General features: G+C 54.7%; 1 protein-coding gene across 13 annotated transcripts in view; it reads left to right on the top strand.

The window, feature by feature from the left end:
• Nucleotides 1-413: 413 nt before the first annotated feature.
• CADPS (calcium dependent secretion activator) overlaps nucleotides 414-24,909 on the top strand; it is a 202,782-nt gene continuing 178,286 nt past the window's right edge. For 8 of the 13 annotated variants that reach the window (XM_080605737.1, XM_080605739.1, XM_080605731.1 and 5 more), the window contains exon 1: nucleotides 415-968. In XM_080605737.1, the coding sequence (XP_080461863.1) occupies nucleotides 540-968 (429 nt within the window). In that variant the 5' untranslated portion in view covers nucleotides 415-539. Of the gene's footprint in view, nucleotides 969-24,909 lie in introns of all 13 variants that reach the window. The other 5 variants (XM_080605730.1, XM_080605738.1, XM_080605735.1 and 2 more) reach the window with 2 other exon arrangements.

The following is a 24,909-nucleotide window of genomic DNA, read 5'->3' on the forward strand; positions in this document are numbered from 1 at the left end:
CATGGCGTCTTCACCGATTCATCACCAAAAATCAGCACGTTGAAGGCATCTTCCCTGATCGCCCCTCAGAGCAGGGCTCGTATCGCCACACTCACACTGCTTGGTCTACGTATCCCCACAGACTCATTACACACGCACTCATTAGTGACTCAGGTGAAACATTTATTAGCGACAGTCAGGTTTTCAGCGGCGCCGAGGGTGCTCAGGGACACCGCTGTGTGGACACGGCCTCCCCCCCCCCTCCCCCTTCCCAACCCTCCTGAGGCGCCGGCCATGGCGGCGGCCCCCAGCGGGCATGCGCAGCGGGGCCGGGGGCGCGCCCGCTTCCCGCCGTGCAGCACCGCGGCCAGCGCCCGGCCGGGGGCGCGCGTTGGGCGGGGCCGCGCGGGGCGGGGCGAGGGCGGGGCGGCGCGGGGGCGCGCGCGGGCGCGGCGGCGAGCGGAGCCGGGCAGAGCCGAGCGGAGCCGAGCCCAGCCCAGCCCAGCCCAGGCAGCCCCAGCAGCGGCTCAGCCCCGGCCGAGCCCAGCCCGGCCGCCGCGATGCTGGACCCGTCTTCCAGCGAGGAGGAGTCGGAGGAGCTGGTGGAGGAGGAGAGCGGCAAGGAGGCGCTGGCGCCCGCCGCCGCCGCCCGGCTCTCGCCGAGCCGCCCCGGAGAGGGCCCCGGCCCCGGCCCCGGCGGTGGTGGTGGAGGTGGCGGCGGCGGCGGCGGCGGAGGAGGAGGAGGAGGTGGAGGAGGAAGCAGCGGCAGCGGTGGGCTGCAGCCGGGCGGGCGAGCTGGCGGTGCGGCTCGGCCCGCCAGCCCCAGCCCCTCGGTGGCCAGCGAGAAGGAGAAGGACGAGCTGGAGCGGCTGCAGCGCGAGGAGGAGGAGAGGAAGAGGAAGCTGCAGCTCTACGTCTTCGTCATGCGCTGCATCGCCTACCCCTTCAACGCCAAGCAGCCCACCGACATGGCCCGCCGGCAGCAGAAGGTACCACCGCTACCCCGGCACCTTCCCCCGGTGCCCCCGTGCCTGGCCCCGCTGCCCCATCCCCTTCCAGCACCCCGCCAACCTGCCCTCCTGCTCCCCTGCCATCTCCCCGCACTGCCCTCTCGCTCGCACACTCGCCCGCCCGCTCCCCAGCCTCTCCTCCTGCCCGGTCGCCCCTCGCCAGCACCCCAAGGGCAGCCTGGGCGCAGGGCACCTTGGCCCCGCACCGCAGGGGTTGCAGCAGCAGCAGCAGCCCTGTCCCGGTGCACGGCCCTGCCGTTGGCCTCGCTCCTCGCCGCGCTGCCGCCCAGGCGGAGCCGGTGCTGGCGTGGGGCATCGTCGCTCCCGGTTATGCAAGGTCGGCGTTGGGGGAGTTTGGGATTTTGGCCGTCTGGAGGAGAGAGATGGGTTGCGTTGCTGGGAAGCAGCAGGCGTGCGCTCTGTCCTCCTGCTAAGGGAGTTTGCAACTTCACGCTCGCTGCAAAGTTCGCTTCGCCGGGAGTGCCAGCGCTGGCTTAGGGAGTTGCCGAGCCTCCTTCCAACTTCTCCTAAATGTTAGCGCGTGGTGAGCTCCCCCAGTTCCTCCGCAGAACGTGGCAGCGGCGCTTTGCCATGGAGCGGCTGACACGCTCCTCACTCTTCCTCCCAAATGCGTCACCAGGGCAGGGCAGCGAGCTGCTCCAGACGCGGGCTGGGGAGCAGCACCTCGCCGGGGTGCTGCGGCGGTGCTGGGTCCGGCACTGGGCCGTCTGCCCTGCGCCAAGGCGTGAGCTGGTGGCCCGGAGCAGAAATCCAGTCCCTCCAGCACGGGGACGCAGGCACACGTCAGCCAAACACAGCCGACTCGCTCCCTGTGGCACTCAGAGTAGCTCCGTGGTGGGACGTAGCTCTCTGGGATGGCCGGCTGCTGTTTTCCCCTGGTTTTAGTTGAGTTCCGCAGATGGCGATTTTAGCCTTGGTACCGGTCTTTGTTCACAAATGACCTTTATAAGCCAGGAAGGCTCCTGGATGTACTGCTGCAAACGGCGTTCATTCAGTTCTGCTACACCCCGGGACTATTATTAGTCATTGCAACAGACGGAGGTAGGAAAGTGCATCAATTCTGCGCGCAGTTTAAAGGCAATGTAGGACAATCTGCTGTTGCTGGAAGGTTGAACAGTCTGCTTTTGTGTGAGTGAAGTTCATGACTGAGGGTTTGGAGAGTTGTTTTTTTTTTTATATATTGTTCACCTACAAACCTTTTCAGCAGACTGTGGATTTTCAAACTCATCTTGGCTTTTGTTCCTTCCCTAACTTCTTCGTGTTAGGAAAAGCTAATGGAATTTACATAATTCCTTGTTTTGAAGGAATTCAAGCAAACAAACAGAACAGAAGGGAGTTTTTCCAAAGGCGCAGGCAGCATCTGCGTGGTCTGGAGATGGGTGGCTGGGAAGAAGGGCAATTTATGGTCCGTGAAATCCAGGTACTACCCTGTGACAAAACAGGGAGGGAGGGGGACGAGAAAAGGAGGCAGCAAACTGCAGGTGAGACAAAGAAACGAGGAGTAATGAGAACACTGATAAACTGGCAGCAGTACTCGAGGGAATGGGGAAGTTACACAGGACCTGGGGAGAAAATAATCCCTTCTGTGTGAAATGAGTAATGTTGGGAAATATGCCTGGCTTGTTTATACAAATAGCTAAAATAGGTGTCTCTCGGGGCTTAGCGTCTCCCCACAAAGTTAGCAGTGAAATGGAATTTGGAAAGCTAAATTCAACCTGACAACGTGTCAAATTGAATTCACCCTTTTAAAGGTGAATTCACTGTGGGTTTTCTTCATCTGTATATTCCCATACTCAGTTGTCACAGAGGTTCCTGGGAGTAAATCCTTGCCCGTTTTCCTCAGCCTAGGCTCCTATTAAAGTCAATTAAAGCCCTGCCAGAGCTTGTTGTAGGACTGCACGTGACCACTGCTTTCCTCTCGGATCACTGTGGGAAAAACCCACCCCTCCTTTCCTTGCTTGTGGGAGACCCAAGTGTGATGCCTCTGGGTTTTGCACCCTCATGGGCACAGAGACGTTGTCACCAAGGCTCTGCTGGATTTAATAATCTTTATGGGAACTCCATGTATTGGTGCGTTTTCTGTGGTGATGAAAATACCAGATGCCTCAAGACTCATCAGGGTGGAGCAAATGCGTTTTGGTTCTCAGAGAGAACATGTGAGAAAGCAGAGCTTTGGTCGTGCCCTGGTGGGAGCTCTTGCCTCAGTTTCCCCCTGACAGGGGAGGTGATAAACCTGATGGGAGGGATGTGAGGCCTGAGGAGCACACCCTGCCAAGTCCGCTTCTGTAGCCTCGTTTGATTCTCTGCGATTGCCTCAGCAATGGAGAGGAGGGCGCAGGGTTGTGCCGCAGGTGCTGTGTGATGCGTGGTGGCTGGAGCAGGCAGCCTGCTGTTCCCCCGCGCTCATCAGTGCCTTGGGATGACGGGAGGTGTGCGCTCGGTGTAGGGTCACAGCAGAGAGATAATTGCGTGCCATCTGATGAGTTTTAACATATGTGAGAGTGAAGAGAAGAGGGGAAATGTGTGAATGGACAGCTTAGCTGGGGGTGCTGCACATGGGCACAATAGCACTGCACAGTCATGTCAAACTCTGTTTCAAATTTCAAGAACAATTCAAGCTCTTGCCGCTCAGAGCTGGTATTTTTCCTGATCCTGACACGCCAGAAATTTCAGAAGTGCAGTAAAAAGTGTTCTTCAGATCAGCATGTTCAAGCTTACACCTCTGCTACAGATTTACCGTGGTGTTTGGGTGGTAAGGCTTCACTTGAGTAACTGCACATCTGTGATGTCTACCTGTACGCTTTTTTATTTACATCTCACTCGCCTCGCTTCCTGAGGAAAAAGTCTTGTTAGATACCTGCCTCTGCTGTCTTACTTCCCTCCTGGATTTCTTTTTTTAAGCCACTTATGAATTCCGAGCACACTTGGCAGGCAGACAGTGGTCTGCAAGGTGCCAGTCCCTGAGGCTGGGTGAAAGCAGGGAGATCGGCAAAGAAGTACCCCAGCAGGGAGGGTTTGGCAGCGGGCAGGCAGCCCTACCAGGCGCTGGAGAACCCGGGCACGGTCCCCATCGAGTGCGAGGCCCTGGAGGCCGCGGCCACCGAGGCTCTGGCATCGTGATGTGGATGATGAGGGAAGCGGGCCCGGTTGGCTCTGTGCGCTCAGAGCAATGTGGCCGAATACCACAGACGGTGCTTAGCTCGGTAACTGCATGCCTGGGATGGTTTTGGTCTTCTCTCTACTTCCAACAGGCCAGTACGAGCTAGAGTTGAGATGACGGACCGTGGTCTGCGTGTCTCCCTGCTTGAGCCCTGCTGTGTGAAGTCTGTGAGAGCAGAGCTGTGCCGGTGGCGCGGACAGGCCGGGCAACGCGCCTCTCTTTGTACCGAGGCAGACCCAGCGCCCCTTCCCACATCTTTGTCTCTTTCTTCATGTGAAAGCCCCTCTGCCGGGCAGGCAGGGGCTGTGCTGGATGCTGCTGGGGCAGGAGGGCTGTGAGGTGCCCCACAGGGGGGGGTGTCCGTGCCTTCCAGGTGGCATCACCCGAAAGATCGGCTCCAGGCCGTCGGCATCCCTGTGAGCACGTGTGTTGGGAACGGGGTGGTGTGGAGGACCGGCTAGGTGATGAAACCTGGAGAGCACGCTAGCTGTGGTCACCGCTGGTTTTCCAGCACCGCTTTCTGCCCCGTGGAAGGAGGGAGTGGGTCCCAGCAGGGTGACCGGGAGGGGAACATCCAGCTTCGCTGCGGGTTGCTGGAGCCAGTCCTGGGAGAAACAGCTTGGGATTTGGGCCCTTGTGTAAGCCTGCGGGGTGACGTCGGGTGCATTAGCAAAACCTGTGGTCAAATTCAGCAAAGGGCTTAAGCCTGTGCTTTGCTGAATGGTGATTGATTGAAGCACCATGCTTAATGCAGGGCAGGTGTGGGGGATCAGAAACTCTGTTAAATCAGTTACAATGCGTCTTGAAATATAACGTTTCTGCCATTTTGGCATGCGTGCAGATGCTACAACAGTTAGAAATGTAATAAAGCTAGCACAGCCTTCCAAATAGTCACGTGTTTCTTCACTACCCAGGGCTGAGCTGCTACTCTCAAACTATATTTCCACGAGTTCTCTCTTAAAACAACTGGCATGTTCTTCTGGGACTGACTGTGACTCAGGTGGCTTTGGGACTTGCTGGAGGACCTGTGATTTTATGGGCAAATTCTGCTTTCCTGGACCCAAGAAGCCCTTTGGGCTTTGTGTTTCTCAGCTCCTCAGGCCAGGAGAGGAAAGCAGGCGATGGGCTCATTTTTCTTCTGTTCCTTGGCTGCTCTCCAGTGCTGCTGAAGAAGGAGACGTGGGTCTAAAGCGCGAGCTGGACCCCACGCATAGCTCGGTAGCTGCAGGAGAGCTCGCCACGATGCAGCGAGGTCACAATTAGCTCTGTGCCCACAGAAACCTGGCAGAGCAGCTGGGGCTGTCCTGAGCTGCTGGCTCAGTGTGGCCACAGCCACCAGCCGTGAGAGCTGGGTGTGCGGCTGGGCTCGGTGAGGGCCGGGCCTGGGGCAGAGCTGTGCTGGCCCTGCGGTGAGAACAAGCCCTTTGCTGCTGCCCAGGGAGCTTTTCCCCGGGGAAGGAAGTACGGCACATCCGACATGCGGCGCGGAGGACAGAACATGAGCGTCGTGTTCAGGGAGTTGTCTGGAATCCACAGAAAATGGTTATTTTCAGTTAAAACACTTATTGTTTATTTTGCCAGTGCCTTATCTTAATTTAATTCCAGCAGATATTAAATATTTGTCATAGTTGGGCTATTTATATGCTTGCAGCTTATTGAATTGGGAAGCAGGTAATTAAATAGGCTGTAAGCTCGGTCCTCGGCTGTTGTAAAACTTTGCAGCTCCTGATCTGTACCAATGATTCAGTTATTGTGGGTGGCACCTCTCAGGCCGGAGATGTTATGAACTAGCAGTGGGGAAGACTCATCAGATCATGCAGATGCAACCTCTGCTAAAGCCTGTCGCTTGCAAGAAGTATTATTTATGGCCTCGCTTTGCGTAGTCTAGACGCTCTCCCCGAAGCACTTTGCCTTGTGCACAACTTCTAATTCCTCCTGATGAGTTATGAGTCACTCGCTCGCAGTTCACCTAAGCGGGAAGCGGTCAGCAAGTCATTTCCCTGTGTAATTTTTTGTTAGCTGAAGAAGTATTTAATTTGTTTTGCAGTGCGGTTTAGCAGTAGGAACCCAGCCATCGCAATGCTGGTCCATGCAATGTACACAGACCCCTGCTAGCTCCTGCCAGTGCTTTAGTCTGGGGGGGTACAGGGTAAACATCCCACTTAATTATGTAAACGTGATTAATATGCCAAGTCTGATCAATACAGTGTAATAATCAATACAGCTGTTTGTGGGTATGGGATGCTCAGGCTGCTTTGACTGCCTTTTCTTCTGGATTGGGTGGACATAATTCTTAAAACTGGGTGCAAGCGCAGTCTGGGGGCTTGATGTGTGTGCACTTCTTGTTTGAGAAGGTGCTTTTAGTGACAACATTTTGCATTATTTGCCTGTGATTCAGGCTGATAAACTGTTAGACCTTTTCTAGAACTTAAACACCTGAGTCAAAATGTCATGTAAATGTTTATTCAGCTTGGGGTAAGCTGCGCAGCGTTCAGGCATCATCGTTCAAAACCTGCCCGTCTCAGAGTAAGGGTGAGAGCCTGGACTTCAGGAGTGTGACGAATACGGGGACCCCTGCAGGAGGGCATCAGCTCAGGCAGTTGTGACCCATCATTACAGACTGCGCCTGAGCTGTGTAATTCGGCTGGCACACCCAGATGTTAGTGTCTGGTGGGGAAACTGAATGACACCTGGATTCAGTTGTGTTTGGGGATTATTGTTGCCTAGTCCAAAGGGTGTTGCTTTTTTATTTTTCTGCAGCGTTTATCTTATGGTACTGCGGTCTGCAGTAGTGAGACCCCTGTTTCCACCTCCACTCCCTTTTCATGTGGGATTTACTCGATGATTTAGGGCAGGCATCTCCTGTCACTGGGTATGACCTGGATCTGGTCCTGTACAGGCATGGAGCAGAGGGACCCCATCCCTGCAAGCCCGTCCCGGGCTGTTTTCCTTCTGCCTGGGGGAGGATCTTGGGGCAGAACTTGTTTAAATTCTTGGCAGTAAAGAAGCAGCCTGCAAAGCTAAGGAATGGCTTATTGAAATACACCCAGTCTCTGGCTGTCTGTACTGTTGCCTTGTGAACTGCATTAGTTTTGGCTGCTGTAGCTTCAGAATTTGATCCCAGGTGCGCACTGGGCTGGAGAGGACGGCACTGGGAGCCTGCAGATTCTGAAAGCTGGTAGTAAGTGCAGATATTTATTTGGTTTGCAATCAACTAGGTGCATAAGGCGTGCTGGCTCCTGTAGGAATCTCCCTTCCCCAGGGAATTTTCCATTGTGCAAGTCCAGGTGATGCTAGTCTGGCACCGGAGAGCACGGGTCAGAGGGAATATTAGCTGGTGCTCGCTAGTGTGAGATGCAACGCTCTGCGTGCACTGAATGCGACTTTCTGCAAGTGTCCTCGCTGTTCCTTCTGCCCCCATCTCATGTCCAGCCAGCCCGCAGCTTTGCTTGGAAGCAAGCTCCCCTCCCAGGGAGGCCAAAGACATTTTGGTTGCCTCTGTGCTATGGAGAGGTGCGCAGGCAGGAGGGTTTGCTGCTCTCGCAGCTGGGTACCAGAGGGTTTAGGCGCTGGGAGGTGAAGTGGGCATCACACGCGGTGAAAAAGGACCAAAAGAGAAATTTCTCTAAGATGCTAAATGTCCTTTCCTGGTACAGCAAGAGGGCACAAATGGTTTGCGTGTTGCAAGCGTGGAGCTCGCGTTTATTGTCTAGACCTCAAGCTTTACCTTCCATCTTAGCTGACTGCTCCCACCCTTGTAATCAGAGATTACAGACTCATCACTGCCTCGGAAGGAAGCTAATGGGGTGACGCAGCAGGAGCCAGCTGCCTCGCTACCTGCACGGTGACGATGCAAGGATGAAGGAAGGACACGGCGAGCGCTGCTCCAGCCACGGGCCGGGCTGCGTGACCCGCCGGCGGCGTCTGCTCCGTGGCACTAAAGGCAGCGCTGAGCCCCCAGCACCGCAGCCCACCCACCCTTTGCCAGCAAGACCCCCGGGCAGGGGCCATCTGCTGCTGTTATCTGGGGACGTGCGGCTGCCGGAGCTGCAAGGGCTCGCTTTGGTGCTCAGCCAAGACCTAGCTGGAGTTAGGACTGCGGGGACTTGGTGTTCGTGAGGCACTCGGGTGGGAATCGACGCCTGAGCTCTGCGGGAAGGAGAGGGGAGCTGGGGAGGGCTGGGATGTGGCAGCCTGCCTCCCCCCTCCCTGCCACGGGGCAGGCTTCAGCCCTGGGCGCTCGGGTCTGGGAGCGGTGGAGGTGGCCTGGGACAGAGTGGGGCTCCGATGTTAGAGGGGCTGTGAAATAATCTGGGGTCACAACTGTGCTTTGCACTCCTGAATTGTCCTTTTCTGCCTCCAGCAGTCTCCAGAGAGAAAAGGAGAGGATCACACACCTCTCCCCTCCCCCAGGCTGAACTGCTGTCCTACAAACACCCAGATCGATCGTGTACTCATGGTTTACATTGGCCAGGGTTCTTCCCGGCACTGTGTCTGTGCGTTGGCAGGTTCCCTGGCCTTCAGCGCTGCCTTCTGCCCTTAGAGGTGTTGGTCACGATGCTGCAAGGAGGCTGCTGCTGCCTTCAGTGGGGCTCTCGTGGGGTGCTCCCTCTTCCCCAGCACGGGGTGTCCCCAGCACCCCACACCGCATGTGGGGCAGGCTGGGCGCATCGGTGCTTTTGCTCCAGCCCAGCTCTCCTTGGGTGCTGGAGGGCAGCGTGCTCAGGACATTTCTCTCTCCGTGCATCAGGGGCAGCTGCTGCCCGGACTCTGGAGGCTTGCAGGTTGCTGGCTGGCATAAAATGGATGGTCTTTTCTAAGGCTGTTTTGCATCTCTGCTGCTGAACTTTTCTTCGGAGTTCCTCAAGCCCAGACCTCCAGAGCCCCCGCTGCAAAGCTCGCACTCGGTGCTTGTTTCACACAGAGATGTGTGATAGAAATTCCTTCTGTAATCACATTTCCCCATAAACTCTCTTCTCTCAGAGTGTCTCGCACCAGAATATTCCTGTCTGTGCAGAAGTCACCCCAAATGTGAATCAGACCCTGCTGAGTGGGACAGTCTTCCCACCACCTATTTTTAGTGCGTGCAATTACCCTCCCTGCTTCTCGGAACTCTAATTGCCTTTTTATTGCTGTGGAGCAGCGTGTTAAAGGTTCCTGCATGCTCGTGCCTTGTTTTCTCATTAGCTCTATTTATTCCTCCTTTGGCTCCCTTCCTCAACCTCATCACATTTAGCATCTTCTCCTTGCCTTCGGGGCCTCGTGCAGCTCTGCCACTTCTCCCTTGTTCCCCCGTGTCCTTTCTCGTGCTGCCGCTCCAGATGCTCCGTGCTCCGGCCTCTCTCCGGCACACCATCGGGGCTGTCTCCTGGAAGGGGCCCCGTGCACAGCACAAACCCTTGCCAGCCTCCCCTGGCTGCTGTGGGACGTCCCTAACGTTTCTCCCCCAAAAAGGCCGCGACGGGGTGGGCTTTGTGCTTGTGCAGCACGGGGCACGCCGCGTGGGTAACGGGGAGCAGGCAGCGGCCTGGCTCTGTCTCGTGTGGTCTGCGAGTGCAAAGTCCTTTCCAACGTTATTTGCTTTATGTTTCAGCCTTGTCGTGTGGCATTTCCATAGCTTGAATTAATTTAATTATCCCCCGAGGTGCTTGCTTGCTCACAGTTGTCCGGGACTTTATTGCCCTCCTCTTGTGTATCGAGGAGCCCACACAACTCTGAATCATCAGTAAATGTGATCGCGGTGTTTGATGTTTGCTCTTCCAAGTCCCTGATACATACAATAAATGAAACCGGCCTTAATACCAATCTGTGCCTGCCCGGTAGGTACCCGTTTTGTTCCTAAACGCTTCCTAGCTGCGTTCAGCCCAGCCGCTCCATCCTAATAGCATTCATATTGACTAGAGAGATTAATATTTCATACGGCATTGTATCACAAGCTCTCGCAGCCTATAGGTACTTCATGTCCAGCACATCTATTAAGCACGATGCCAGCTCGGCAAAGGCTCGGTGGCTGGGCTCGAGTCACCAGCCTGCAACTCCCTCCGGCTCGGCAGGGATGAGGACCCTCGCTGCAGCCCCTGCACAGCACCCCTGAGGTGCCCGGCTGGCAGCGTTTGGCACCAGTTGGACACCAGCACAGGTGATGACACAACTGGGAACGCACCGGGCTGGCTGTACCACGGGCTCCAACAGCCCCTGTACCACTTAGCTGTGTCTGCAGGGTTTCGAGAGGGTTATCTGTATTTCTTGGGGTGGGAGGAGCTGTGAACCTTGCAATAACAGGCTGATGGGTCCGGTCTTAGTGCCTGTGATCCTGTGGATCACAGGCAGGGAGCCGTGCAGCTCGGGTGCTGGCTGGGGACCTCCATTTGGGCTTGGTGACAGGTTCTGCGCCCTGCCAGCTCCTTCACAAGCCTGCACGGTTCTCTGGATCTTTCTCAGGCTGCCGTCAATAAAAAGGTGATGAAAACGTTTTTCTCCTGTGTCGAGTGCTGGAAGATGGTGAGGGCTTATGAGCTGCTGTGTTAATTGTGTAGTGCAGGGTGTGTGGGTCACCGGGAGCGCCAGGACTGGGCCCAGAGCTGTGGTTCAGGCTCCGAACATCCGTGGGCTGCCCCTCCTGTGTCTGTCTGTCCTGTGTCTGTCCTCCCAGCAGCCTCCACCGCTGCTTGTTACGAAGGCAGTTAATAGTCCTGCATAATTCATGCCGACAAGTTGTACACACTTGATGATAAAAAGCAGCCAATGTTTAATTTACACACGTGGGGCTTCGTATAGACCTTGCAGCTACGCGAGCCGCGGCTGAGATGAAAGGCAGCGGGAGGGGAGATGGCGGCGAGGTGCGAAGGACAGGTCCTGGTGCCCCGGTCCCTCAACTTGGGGTTGCTGTGTGTGTCCTGGGGGGTGACATCCAAGGGTCCTGAGCTGTCCCGCGCACCCCTCCCTGCTCCCAGCCAGCCTCCGGAGCACCCAGCCTGCTTTTGCATCGCCGGGAGGCTGCGAAGCGAGGCTCCTGCTCCGAAAGGTGCTTTAAACCCGTGTGAGCAGGAGGAGAGCAAGAGCCCATCAGCTGAGGCCCAGTGGCCAGCCCGAAGCAGATGGCTTGCTATTTCTGTGTCCTTTGGTTTTATTACTGCGGGTCTGGGGGGGAGTTACAGCTGCTCCAGTAGTGTGGCAAATCATCTCCATTTGTCTTGTGCCGTTATGCCTCGGTGATGTCAGATGGTCTCCTTACATTTTGTATACGTTCAGACTAAGCAAATCGCAGTGTTTTTTCCATGAAAATTTAATGATGAAAGATGACACTCTAAGTGATTTTTTTCTGCTTTAACCAATTGTTTCATTTGCTGCATAACCCTCGCGCTAATGGTCATAATCTTTCCTTGCTCTGGCTCAGGAGAACAGATGTGGCTTTTGGATTATTTTTTATTTTTTACCTAGGCAGAATCTCCTTTTATTTATTTTTTCACAGCTCCGATGACTCGCATTGCAATGCTGTGACCTATATCCAAGGTGAAACTTGCAATAAATACTTGCTTGGGGAAGGGAGGCATGGCCGGGGTTTTGAGAAGATCGGGGCCTGTCAGACAGCAACGCACGTTGCAATTAGATGTCAAAATGCAAATCACTCGGACTTCAGAGCCTGTCAAGGTGAGGCTAGAGGGGACTTCAATCCAGTCTGAGATTAAGCTGAAATCCTTTGGGTGCTTTAATTATTCCCAGTCAATTAAGCTTGCTAGGAGTTGCGTGGTGGCTAGTCAGAGTTGTACAGGAAAGCCTTCCAATGTTTATTTCGTGTGTTCAAAGCCTTGCAGCACTTGTCCCCGTGTAGAACCTGTTCGTGCTGAGGGCTCTCACCCCTCAAACAGAAAAGAGACTCGGAGACTTGCAGCTGCAGTGACGGCTCCCCAGGTGGCTGAGCATCACTAAATAGTGGGACTGAGGGTTTTCCCACTGCCCCTCGTGCCCTTGGGAGGCAGAGCCCGGAGCCAGAGCACAGCTCGCTGAAAAAGGAAGGAGAACGTCAGTCCCGAGACGTGGGGAGCTGCAGGGAGGAATCGCTCGTGCAGAGTGGGTTTGTGCTTCGGAAGCTGCTCTTCCCTTTGGCTTTGAAAGGTTGAATGAAAGAGCTCAAGTGGTGGGAAGGCTGTGAAATGTTTCCTCACCCTCTGCTCGTGGAGCTAAGCTACAGTTTTAGAAAACGTAAGGTAGAGGAAAGATGGTATTTCCGCTCTTTGGTCTTTCTCCGTTTCATGTGTCTGCTGCTCAGCAAACATTAATGAAAAAGGTGGGGGTGTGAACCAGTAAAAAAAAAAAAAAAACCAACACAACTCTTCTTTGTTGAAACCATGTGTACAAGGTCATAGCTGTTTATGTAGCAAATCTCACAGGACTTGAAAAATGTCCTTGGTGTCGTCCTGTGCAATTTGTCAATGGTGTTTGTGGAGTCGCAGCACTGCTTTGCACCAGGGATGGCAAGCATACGCTGTGATCATACATCATGCCTCTTTTTCTTCCCCAGCATGGATGACTAAGATTTGTAGATACGAGGCTCACAAGCTGAAAGAAAAAATAGCAAAAACGTGAATTACGCAGCTATTTTCATAGCAGAACACTTAATTAGGGTCGTGCATGGACTCAGCGCTGCGATAAGCGCTGTACGTGGAGACGCTCTGCAAATGTCCGCGTTCCCTGGAGGGTGCTCAGCACCCCGTATCATCCTGCCCTGAGGTCGGGGTGTTCACCGTGGGGCTGGCATCGCAGCTGCTGAAGTGCAGGAGCAAGCTGGGGAGGGAAGGGCTGCAGGCAGGGAGGCAGAGCGAGGGCCAACCTTGTGCATCACGCGGGCTGCTGCTGAATCACTGTTTACGCCGGTTCTGTACCTGCTGACTGGATGCATGAAAATAGGATACTTCTATTTATAGTCCTTACCTTGTGCATTCATGCACACACACACACCGAAATTAGGCTTTCTGTGATGGGAGTAGTTCCTTGTCTGCATGGGGGAAGTATTCCAGAGCCATGGCACAGTCTTTGCACTTGTGAGCATCGCCTGGGCGAGGAGCGTGGTGAGGAGCCGGGTGCGGGCGTAAAGCCGCGCGGAGCTGAGCGCCTGAATGCCCCCAGCCCGGCAGCAATCCTGCCCCTGCTGCACCAGAATCGCAGCTGCCAGGCTTTATTCCGTGTCCTGCTGCCTTCCTTTGCCTTCCCCTTCAGAGCCGACGTGTTACCCAGGCGTGACCTGAGCAGCCGCTGCGGCAGGACCGCGGTGCCTCGTAGCTCTGCTTTGGTGCCGGCAGCTCGGGCTCGCCTGCCATCGCCCTCGTCTGTCTCGTTGCGCATCAACGCTGGTAGAGCTGTGTCAAGCAATATCAGCGAAGGAATAGGTCCTGAGGTGAAGCCAGCACCTTTGTTTTGGCAGGAGCCGTGTGTTGGCTGTTGCCCACTGCTGCAGCTGATGGTGCTGTGAAAGCAGGCGCTGCTTCTGCCTAGGGGCTGGGGTGCTCCTGCCCTGTGTTATACAAATGTGTTCAGTCTCACTGCTCCTTGGAGGCTGTTTCACCTTCCTCGGCTCGTTGGTGTTAAATTCCTGTGCAGACCTGGTCAGATTTATACCATTTGGGTGGGCTGTCCGCGTGAAGGAACAACGCGCGCGGCCTTTCATCCCCGGCTCTGCTGATGCTCTCCGGGGTAGCAGCGCGCATGCAGCAGAAAGGAGGAAAATGCTTGTGGAGGGCTTGGGGTGCCTCCAGGTAAGAAGTCCTTGGGGTCAGAAGCCCTCAGAGAGAGGGAAGCAAGGCAGAAATGGTCGCGAAGCCCATGCTGTGAACGCGTGGGTCTGTGTCTTACAGGACCCTGGAGGAGCGGTCTGTGGAGCCTCAATTTCTGGGCAGTCTCGTGGCTGAGCTGCCGGCCCCCAAGCAGACCTGCAGCTGTCCTGCTTCCCTCGCCTCACAGCTCGTCTTCACGGTAACTTCTATCCCCTTGCCTCACCCGGCCTGCTTCCCGAATAACCATCAACCCTGCTGTAAGAGTTCGGGCTGGCCAGAGAGAACGACTTAGTCATCCAGGTGCTCGTTCTGGCCAAGCGATGCCTGATGTCTTCTGGCTTCCTTTGCTGCCCTTTGCCACCACGGCACACTGGCACATCCAGGTGAGCGCTGCGTCCTTGTGAAAGCCTCGCGAGGCGAGCTTCTCCCTTTGCCCTCCCCACAGGGATATCTCGAAGGAGACAGTCCTGGCCTCCCTGCAGGATATGGTTTCCTGCCACGGGCGCTGCGTGGAGCTGTGCTCATTCATCCCTCGCAGCTCGCGTGGCGCCGGCTCTTTCCTCGCATCATCCAGGGCATGCAGAAAGCCTGCCGGATTGTTTTGAAACTTCACAGCAGGAAAGAGCTTTGTTTCTCGTACGCTGTCGGGTTCGCCAGCGCAGCCCGTGAGCTGCGCACCGGCAGCACACACGTGGGTCTGAACGCAGCAGCTTCGCACGGGCTGGTTTTCCTGAGCCGAGGGCTGCCCTGCAGGGGGGGCACGGGCTGGAAAATGGTGAGGTGCCTGCGGGTAGAGCAGGAATGGGGAGAAGGGCACTGGGGGAGCCACGGAGAGGTGGGAGTGTTGGGGGATGAGCCCTATTCACTCTGCTTTGCCTGTTGGCGGAGATGGGGATGGTGAGGGACCGGCACATCCCATGGATGGGGAAGGCACTGGGGAGCGGTGTCTTGGCCCCGGTGCTCCTGTGCCACGATGTTGGCATGGAAGGACATGGGTTGGGAAGGGGAGGCTGCTGTGGTCTTGGCCTTGCGGTAAACCCAGGGCACGATGCTGGTGAGCGAGCCCCTCTGGTTTGGTTTGGGAAAAGGGCCCTGAGCTTCTGCCGAGGCTGCCCACGAGCTCAGCATCAGCGCTGGGCTCTCCTCTCCGGAGAGCCCTTGTGCCATGTTGTCCTTGTGGGTTTGGGGGTTTGGCTTTTATCTCGGAGAGAAACTGATTGGGAAGGGAAGTGTTCTTCAGTCCACGCTGAAAACAGCACCATAATTGTCTGCCCTCCTTTCTTAGAGAGCACCAGTGATATTATTAATGCCTCCTTGGAGGGACAGGCTTAGGGGGCTGTTACCAAGTTTGTATTAAAAAGCCCATCTGCTAGGTGGGTTTCCCTAAGCCTTTTAGAGATGGATTCACAGTACCTGTATGTATCGGGGGAAGAAATGCTGAAAGTTTTGGCACTTCGTGTCCTTATTTTCTGGACCCCGAACTGAGACGGAGATCTTTTCCCTCGAAGGCTATTTAAAGCCAAGCGTCGTGAGGCTGCGTGCGGGGAGCCCTGGGTGCCTAGCTCTGAAGCTTCTCTCGCCAGGGTGATCTGGAGATGGGCGAATTCGAAGGGTGCTGAAATCGGTTGCTTTGAGCTTCAGAGAAGAAGTATTCGATGGTGTGTGGTATGGCGCAGACAGCTTCCCAGACGCTACCTTACACGGCTTGTGTGGGGTATTTTTCCACCGCCGATGCTCTTGGTGGCTCTGCTTGGCTTCCAGCCATCCTCTTATTTAAGGCCCAGGGACCAAGGCAGGTGGCAGAGGCCGGGCACAACCCGTATGGGGAACGTGCTGCAGACACCTGCACGGAGAGCTCGCGGGTCAATACCCAGTTAGAGCAGATCTGTGCGCCTGGCCTGCCTCCTCCCTGCCTCCTGTCTGCATCCAGCGAGCCAGCAGCAGCGATAGTTAATTACTCTTCTGGGCTGAGTGCGGGATTACAGTCCGTTCGGTCAATACTAATTGTTTTATAGAAATATGAAGTACCACTTTCCCTTCCCTCCGAGGACTTTGGAGATGCAATGTGGGCTTTAATGATAGCGTTTGCCCTTCTGTCCGGTGTGAGCAGGAAAAAGCGATCTCCTGTTAGAGCGGGCACTTGGGGTCACCTTCTGGAGAGCCGTGAGTGCTCTGCCCTGCTTCTGGGGGCTGCTCCTGCACCTCTCCAGCACAGCTCTTTCCTTTTCCTTCTTTCCAACCTCTGGTTTAATAAATACATTGCACAAAAGACTGAGTAAACGAAGGTGATGTATGTGGGCATCTCCCGGCAGTTCACACAGCAGCACGTGAGGATATCACGTAAGGAAAGTCCCCTTTTGATGCGTGAAGGGTCAGCCCCTGGCATTCAGAGGTCTCTCTGCTTGCTTGAGCCAGCCGCAGTGGTCGCTTGCAAGGTGGGTGTCCACTGGTGATGCCCCTTTGTGGGGGGATTTATAATTTTGCCTCGGTTTGTTGTTCTGGAATAAACGCCAGATAAAACCACATTTGTTTATAATTAAAGGTAAATTAAAACATGCCCCGAGTGTGCTCAGGTGGAGGTTACACGGAGCGTTTGTCATGACGAATGTTTTGGGGCTGTGTTGCGGCTCTCGTTGCCTCGCTGGAGGTTTTGCTGCTAGCTTTGGTCATTAGCAGCCCTGCGCAGAGCAGGATGGGCTCCCGGGTGAATACCTGAGGTCTGGGGAGTGCTGTTGTTGAAACATTAAAGCAGGGAAGGTGTCGGTACCCAGCTGGGGAAGGCGCTGCCGCTGGGATGCTCTAGCCCCGACTCTGCTTTGCTCACCCCCAGCTTCCCGCAGAAGCCTCAGAAAGGAGACACGGGTGGTGCACGTCCTTGTGCGTCCAGGCTTTGTCCTCTCAGCAGGCGTTGCACACCTCCAAGGAAAGAAACAGTCACGGTGTTTATTTCGTGGCCATCGATGCAAGCCGTGCGCTGGGAGACAGCGCGGCTTTTCTCTGTAGGAGGGGTCTTTGCATCTCCCAGGATTTACAAACCACTTACTCCAGCGTGGTCTGAGCTCTCCCTTCATCCCATGAAGATACAGGGGGGACGTAGCCTTTTAGACTTGATCCCTACCCTCAGTACATTACCCATTTCGAGGGCTGGATGTTTCTGGCTGCTTAGCGAGCCGAGATGTGCTGTTTGGTTGGAGTTCTCGTACCAGGGCTTCCCGTCCCAGCCGAGCCCTCCCTGACTCCTGTGCTATTTCTCTCTGCGAGCGTTCGGCAGGGTGATGTACTGCTGCTGTCACCTGCAGAAGATCCTGTTCCCTGACCTTAAAATGCATCCCAGCTTCAAACCTGCTCGGTCAGGGACTCGGAGAAGCCTTGCGCTCGTGTCCTTTCCGTCGTGTCACCCAGCCTCGTTGAAGGCTGCATGTAAATTGGTCGCTGGAAACGGTTTTCTGATCTCAGCCGCAAATCTGATTATGGTTACTTTAGGGAATGGAAGCATGAGAAGCCAGGTCATTGCTTTAAATTTTAGCATTAAAGGTCAAGTTCCGCTGATTTTTAATCCTTTGACAGCAGCAGCAGCCTCCCATCTCGTGCTCCCGCGTGTCTCCACCAAGAAGCAGGCAGGAGCCAGCGGATCTGACATCGGCAAGGCTGGGTTTTGCCTCTGGGATTTTTTTGGGGGGAAAAAAAGAGGGAGGGCAGCCTCAGCCCCCCCACAAAGACTCGTGTGGGGCAGTGCGGATCCGTGCCGTGGGGCTGGGCTCCCCCCGCACTGTGCGTACGCCGCTGGCGAGACATGCAGCGAGGAGCTGGCATCACAGCCATCCCCCGTGTTCCTCGATCTTGGCACCAGCTGCGGATTCCGCTGTCAGTATTTTGGGGCTATTTCCTTCAGCTCCTTATTAAAATGCATGTGTTTTTCCTCATTTAAAATGATCATCTGTATCAAAAAGCTAATGATCACAATACCTGGCTTACTTTTCCCCAACAAAGATGACAGCAGTGATATAAATCATTATGTTGCTGATTGTAAAATTGCTACCTTCAGGCACATCTTTATTTTAGGGTTGGATTTTTTGGCTGGCACAATTTACGAGAGAGAGACAGTTGGAAATTTCCTCCTTTAATAAGTAGTTTTCATAGCTCTCAAGTTTCTTTATCAAGTCAAGCTGCTTTGGCTGCCAGGCTGGAAAGAGCAGAAGATTAAAGTGCTTTTTATTTTTTGAAGATACGCAGCCGTGCCTACAAGAGTATTGTGGCTTTCCTGAGGTAAGATCAAGTCACAAAGATTTCCTGGTGGGCTTTTGCCATCGCTCGGCTCCTGTGGTCCTTGCTGCGGCAGACAATGTGTTTTGTCCTCAGGACTCTTTGCTTGGCCGGTGCAAGGCACAGGCACCTTTCTGCAGCGCTGCCTGGGGTTGGGGACCCTCCTTGCACCGAGGCGCAGAGCTCCAGCGGGGCTGGCACTGCTGAGGGTTTGGAGCTACCAGGATTTTAATTTCCAGTTTTCAGAATGAAATCCCCGTGGGATTATAATGTAGCATCACATGAAAACATGAAGGATTGATTTATTTTTTTTTCCCTTCACCTATGTGGGGAGACATAAATGCCTGTCTAGGAAAATCGGCAGCTGCAGGGAGTACCCGAAATGCCACCATCTGCACACCTCCCAGCCGGCCGAGCTCTGCGCTCGGTGAATGACGCCAGCAGGCTCTATCAAGGGTATGGCTTGTATTTAATTCTGCGTTACAATCCCTTTAATCTAGGATTATATCCAGTTGTTTTCTTCATGCGGGATGCAGGCTGTCAGATAAAAGCAAAAGCAGCTGGGAGGAGAGAAATGTCTTTGAACAGCGGCTGAAAAACCTCGAGCATCTGCAGATGCGTTTGGCAGAGGCACAAACCCGTCTCGCAGAAATGTCCAGGCAGGTGCACGGGGGCTGCCCGGACCCTCCAGCTCTGACGGTTGGAGACCCCGGGAAGGCAACCGGTTGCAGATGAAATGGTAATTGCTTTCCCCTCGCTGAATGAAATCTTCTCTGAGGCGATTACGCAGATTAAAGCTTCCCACTGAAATGTACCAGAATAAATACAGTCTGTGCCTCTCGCGGGGACTGCTGCAGCGCAGCGCCCGGCTGCGGCGTGGCCTCGGTCGGAGAAGTGGTGCTGGCTGCACGCCGCGGCTGACCTCGTGATATCAGCCAATGTCACAACACCGTCACCAGGCTACAGGTCTGCTGGGCAGTTCGCAATATGTCACAGGACCGGGAATGCAAAATAATTCAGTATTGGACAGCGTTTTCCCATGTGCTGGGCTTTTTAAAAGCAGGAACATCTGCAGCACGAGCTCACCGTGGCACTGGCTTCTTGCCTGCCCAAGGAGCGTGCTGGCAGGGCAGCCCCTTGCAAGGCAGTGAAGTTGTCGGCTCGCTTGGAGCAGGAGCTCTGCTCGGACACCTGGAGAAGGAAGCAGTTTTGGAGCCGAGAGCGTGCCCTGAGCTGCCCTGATGTGGCTGGCCTGGGGTCCAGAGTAGGAGCCCTACAAAAGCAGGGCTGGAGGGAGCAGCAGCTGCCTGATCATCGTCCTCAGCACAGGACTGGGGGGCACCCAGGTTACTCCCGGCTTCTTTGCTCTAATGGACATCTTTAATTTCTTGTTGTGGACATGGGGAATACATTATTCTCTTCTTTACAGCAGATTTCCCTGTTCTTGGAGGACTTCTGGGGGTGTTCTCAGGCTCCCCCATCTTCTACAGCTTCCCAGCCCTTCCCAGTGCCCACATTTCTCGTGCTGCTCCCGCTCCCCATCTCAGAGCCCCTTCCCTGCCCCGGGGCGGGCAGCGGCCCCTCTGCCTGCTCCCCTGTCTACCCATCTATCTGATGCTTCTGCTTTTTAGTTTTTTCCCCCTTACGACACAGCACAGCTGCGTTTGGTTGTGTTCAGCTTGTATTCCCCCCTCCTGACAGCTGAGTAACGCTGTGCAAATGACTTAATGCATCCCCAGCTACGCGCTCCGAGTGTGAAGTTAAACCATTACCCTTACTAATGGGGAGTTTGCGCCAACCCGATAATTGGTACTAGATGCCACTCTGACCGAGGTACGAGGGAGAATTTGCCATGCCTACACGCAGTCATTTTCCTTGCTTATCACAGCATGATTTAACTACCTGGCGCTGTTAATGGGGTTTGATTGGGTTGTGGGCTCTGTAATTCCACATGCTGCGTGTGCGTGGCAGCCGCATAACACAAATAAAAATCTCTGAAGTGCAGAAGTCGTGCGCGTGAGAGTCACAGAGAGCCTTTTCCACTCTAATTAGCTCCTTTCTAGGAGGAGAGAGAGGGGAAAAAAAAAAAGGCAGTAAAAAAGGCAGCCGGGTTAAGTGTGTAGTAAAAGATATTGCGCAGTGGGCGAGGACAGTGCTTGTGCAGGGGCTGCGTGATGCTGGGCTCCCACAGACTTTAATGGGAAATTACCTGAGCTACGAGCATCCTGGGGCATGAGCTGGTGAGGTGTTGTGGTTGGGGGGCTTGCTTTTTGGTCACTGAAGCTGTGACAGTCCCGTTATCGACAGCAAAATCAAACGGTTTCAAGGAGCAAACCCGAGAGCTGGCCTAGGAGGAGGCAGGGGTGTTGGAAAGGGAGGGAGCTGCAGGGAGCATTCGGTGGTGCTTTGCGTCGTGCAAGTGGTCTCCGCGCTGTCTCCTAGTACCAAATGAATTGGGATTGAGAAAGTTTTTCTAGCCCAGGGCTCCTGAGATTGATGAAAGGTCTGCTGCTTTGTCTGAGCTGAGGCAGAGCTGCATGCAGTCAGCTCCGCCAGCTGCTGAAGTGACATGATGCTGTTTCACCTGTTTTTCCTCCAGCCTGAATTTCGAAGGCACAGGTAGCAGGATGAAATGATCTGCTGCTGTCTGATGAGAAATGGGTGCTGGGGGTGGTGAGGAGACGCTCGCAGCTGGCAGGGGCCTGCTGCAGGACCTGGTATTTGCTGCAAATTGCACGGGCCGAGGACGTGCCAGCGACTCGCCTCGTGTGGCACACCCGATAAACAGCCACGGCAGGCTCAACACCCGCTTGCTGAACTCTTTTTAAGAAAATAACTTTGACACCTGGTTTATCCACTCTTGTAGGACTGTTGTTTTGTACCTGGCTCTTTCTGCAAAGAATGAAGGCTGTGTTTATATCTTAGGGCTGAATTTTATCTAGGCTTTTGCACACCCCAAATTATTCCTCTGATAAAGGCACCATCTGCAGAAAGCTGACAAGTGAACTTCTTTATGAGACCAGCCTGGTGAGGTTTAAGAAGATGGAGAGGCTGGCAGCGTGTGTCAGAAAAGGCAGTGCTGCATGAAGAGCAGCCTGTGCTTTAAGGATGCTTGAAATCTACAGAAGCCCGTGGCTGTGAGGAGTCTAGCCCTGGAGAAGGAAATGTTTTCACTGCAGAGCTGGGAAGTCACCCTGTGTTGTATCTGAAGGATAGAAAATTCTCCCTGACCCTGATCACGATCAGCTGATGCCCCAAAACGTGTGACGTGGAGAAGGTGCTGTAGCTGCCCACGCTGCTTTCGTGCATGCCGGCCAGTCTTGGTGTCCATCCCCGGTCTGTGTGCAGTGAACCCCTCCTGCTCCCCCCTGCTGTTGCTGAGGGAAGGTGGCTCGAAGAGACCGGCCTCCTTTCGAGCACTGTTTTATAACCTTTTAAATTAGAAAGGGCAGCTGGGATGAATGCTGGAAGGAAATAAATCCCAGAAATGGCAAGGGTCAACAAGATGCGTGAGTGCTTCAGAGGTGGAGCCTTAACCTACAGCTTCAGTAGCAAACCCAAGACATTCCCCTTGTCCCCTGCAAACCCTACTCTTTACTCCGTGCTCTCAATCAGCTCCTGTGTGTGCCAAAGGCCACAGCAGTGGTCTCACCACCACCCTGGTCTCTTTCCACATGGAGAAGAGCAGACACAAGGTTGAGACGTGCCTGCTACTTTCCCTCCGTGGGCAAAAAGGGTGGATTGTGGCTTGTACAATCACGCTGCTATGGGTGGGGGCCCTGCTTTTGAGCATCTATTTGTAAGATCAGGAGGGCCAAATGACTTAAGTTAGGGTTATAATGCTGGGCTTTTCCTTCTGCTGACGCTGTGGCTGTTATTTCACTGGCCATTTTTACTGCTCTGGCTCCGACTGCCCATCCCAGCCCTTCTTCGGAGCCTGCTGAGCTCCCCGGGTGTCTCCTCACCCCGCAGCAGCCAGCGTTTTGCATAGCACAGCTGCTGCGCCCGACTGAACGCGGTCCTGCCGTTATCAAAGGCGATCATCGAGATGGGAGGCTTTTTGGCTTCTTGGCTGCTGCTGCTGTCAGTAGTTCCTATTAACACTAATGGAGATCCCGTTCTGGCACCGGCAGCACGACACCCCCTGCTCTTGAGGCTGCAGGACCTGCAGATGTGGTGGCACGGAGGTAATTCCTCGGGCATCACACCGAGGTTTTACTGCCAGGGGTCTCACTGTCACGCCGTGCCTACTGTGCTGCCTTAGTGTTCTGCTATTACCAGTCTCAGGAAGAGCCCATGGAATTGAAGAGCGAGGTAGGGGCCAATCCTTGTTCTGCAGGCACCAAGAATAAGGGAAGGAAGGTCTTATTTCTGTTGGATTGTTGTGCCTTGCTCCCACTGACTCCTCGCAGACTCTGGGTTGCTCAAGATAAATGTCTTCATTCTCTCCTGCATTTTCTGCGTAGGTCTGTTAGCTGATAGATGCCTTTGCCACGTTGCAGGCTTTCTGATCTCACATCGTTTGGTTTGGTTTTATTTTCCTGATGCCATTTCAGTTTCTTTGGTTCCCAGGTGTATCTGGATGAGTTGAGATCAGTTTTGCTCATTAAAATCACATTTCTGTGAAAACTCGTAGAAATCAATCACAAAGCTTAATGAAGTAGTGCATGGCTTGAAAAGAAATGGTCATAGTGTAGAAGAGGAAGTGAGAAATTCTCTCTGCCCCCTAAATTTCGGAGGAGCTTAGGCATGCCCTGGAGGATAGCATGGAGGAGAGAGGTGAAATGGCAAGGTTTAGGAGACTGAAAGTGAAGCGTGCCCAGGAGCTCTGCATCTCGGTCTGGCCAGCAAAGATTTTGGCTTTTTCCCCAGCGAAGGAACAAGTCTCCGCACCAGGACTGGGGTTCGCTTCCCCACTGGCAGTGGGACTGAGGATCCCAGGTGCCTTCACCGCCACCCGCCCTGCCTTTCTCCCTGCAGACAGCCTGCAGCCAGGGTTTGGGCTGGAGCCGGCAGCTTTCCCTCTCCCGTGCGTGTCAAGCCAGGCGCTGAAGGCTGGTAGGGAACAACTCGGAGGTGGAACCAAAGTTTCGCACCAGCCTGTCCTTCCCCTGTCAGCGTGGGCAGGATGCTTGCCCACTCGCCTCGCCATCTTGTGCCGTTCCCCGAGGTTTGGGGCTGCAGGCGAGGAGGGGCTGAGCAGCGAAGCGGGGCTGGCCGCGGGGACAGAGGCACGGCCCCGCCGTGCCGCTCCGTGCCCGAACCGCTCAGCCGCGGCCGTGCTGGGTCCTCTGCCAGCTGCCAGGGGAGCCTGGCACCGCCACCCGAGCCGGCCGAGGAGGCATTTCCCTTGGAGACAGCCGTCAATCAGCGCCGCCTCCTCCCGCGGCGCCTGTGTGGGCCACTCCTGCAATATGGCACAGGCGATGCCGGCTGCGCACCACGGCGCTCAGCGCCCGCAGCCGGCCTCCCGGCTCGTCCGGAAAGGGCGCTCTCGGGTGAACGGCCCCACTCGCAGCTCAGTCATCTGAGCAGCGTTTAAGATTAGTGTTTTCCCTCCCGGCTTCCACAGGTAACAGTTATCTCTAATTGTTCGGCGTGGGCTGAGCCTTCTATTAGGAGTGCTCAGGCACAGAGTGAGGTGAGGTGAGCTGAGCTGCTGGGAACCACGCGCACACAGTGTGGGATCTGTTCGGCTGGCGGTGGGGTCACGGCACACACGGGCCTGTCCCAGGAGCTGCCACCGTGCTCGGGGACCTGCCGCAGCCTGCTTCCAAGGCATAGCCCTTCCTTGTGCTTGCTGCGAGGAGGAAAGCGAGAGAGCAGCAATTGGATGCGCTGTGTTCATTTTTTAGGCTTTGTTTTTCCCCTTTGTCATGATTTTCACTCTTAGGGTTTCCAACACCTCTTGCAGGGAACTTGGGAACAGAAGGGCAGCTCGAGGATGGAGAACGCCGTAGGCAAATTCTAGCACAGCTGCCTTTCGCGAAGAATAATCCGATTTTGTTTTCTTCCTCCTTCTCTATGCCCACATGCTTTCTGCTCCTACCATCACTCCTCTGAAATTATATGCTTCAAACCCGCAGCAGCTCTGTTGCTTTTTGTGGGGGTTTCAGCTCGTGCTCTGGCAATGCAGACACGCTGGTTACCAGATGTAACAACAGGCACTTCTTCCTCCAGCCCCCTAGGGCTGTGCTCCGTCAGCTCCGCGCGCAACCCGCCCTCATCCCTCCTCCTGGGCTCTTCCAGCCACCAGCGAGGTGGTAGCAGGGGACAGTAACCTCCCAGGAGAGGTGACGAGAGCTCAAAGCCCTTAGAAATACCCCACCTCAAGCCCAAAGAAGAAAAAGGAGTCTCTTCTCGTTTTTAGATGACCCTCATTATACTCCACTGCAGAGGAATCCTTAAAACAGCTTTTGTTGCCTTAACTGAAAGTCTTTAATGCCTAGCTGTGTTTTTGTAAAGGATCTTTATGAACAACTGCTAGGCTGAAAATTGCCGTACTTAAGGTACTTAATGAATAATAATTACACCAAACTTGCTTTTTGCTGGGTTTGTTGGGAGAGCTGGGGTTTTCCAACTAGTATCTCACCTTTGGCCTGAAAAGGCACTGCACACCACCAAAGTCACCCCCAAAAGGCTCAGTTTGTGGTTTTTGACTTCCAGCTTACCAGGATTGTTTGTCTCCAGGCCGAGCTATGGATGG

Source organism: Anser brachyrhynchus, assembly GCF_964034855.1.
Source record: "Anser brachyrhynchus genome assembly, chromosome: 10".
NCBI lineage: Eukaryota > Metazoa > Chordata > Aves > Anseriformes > Anatidae > Anser > Anser brachyrhynchus.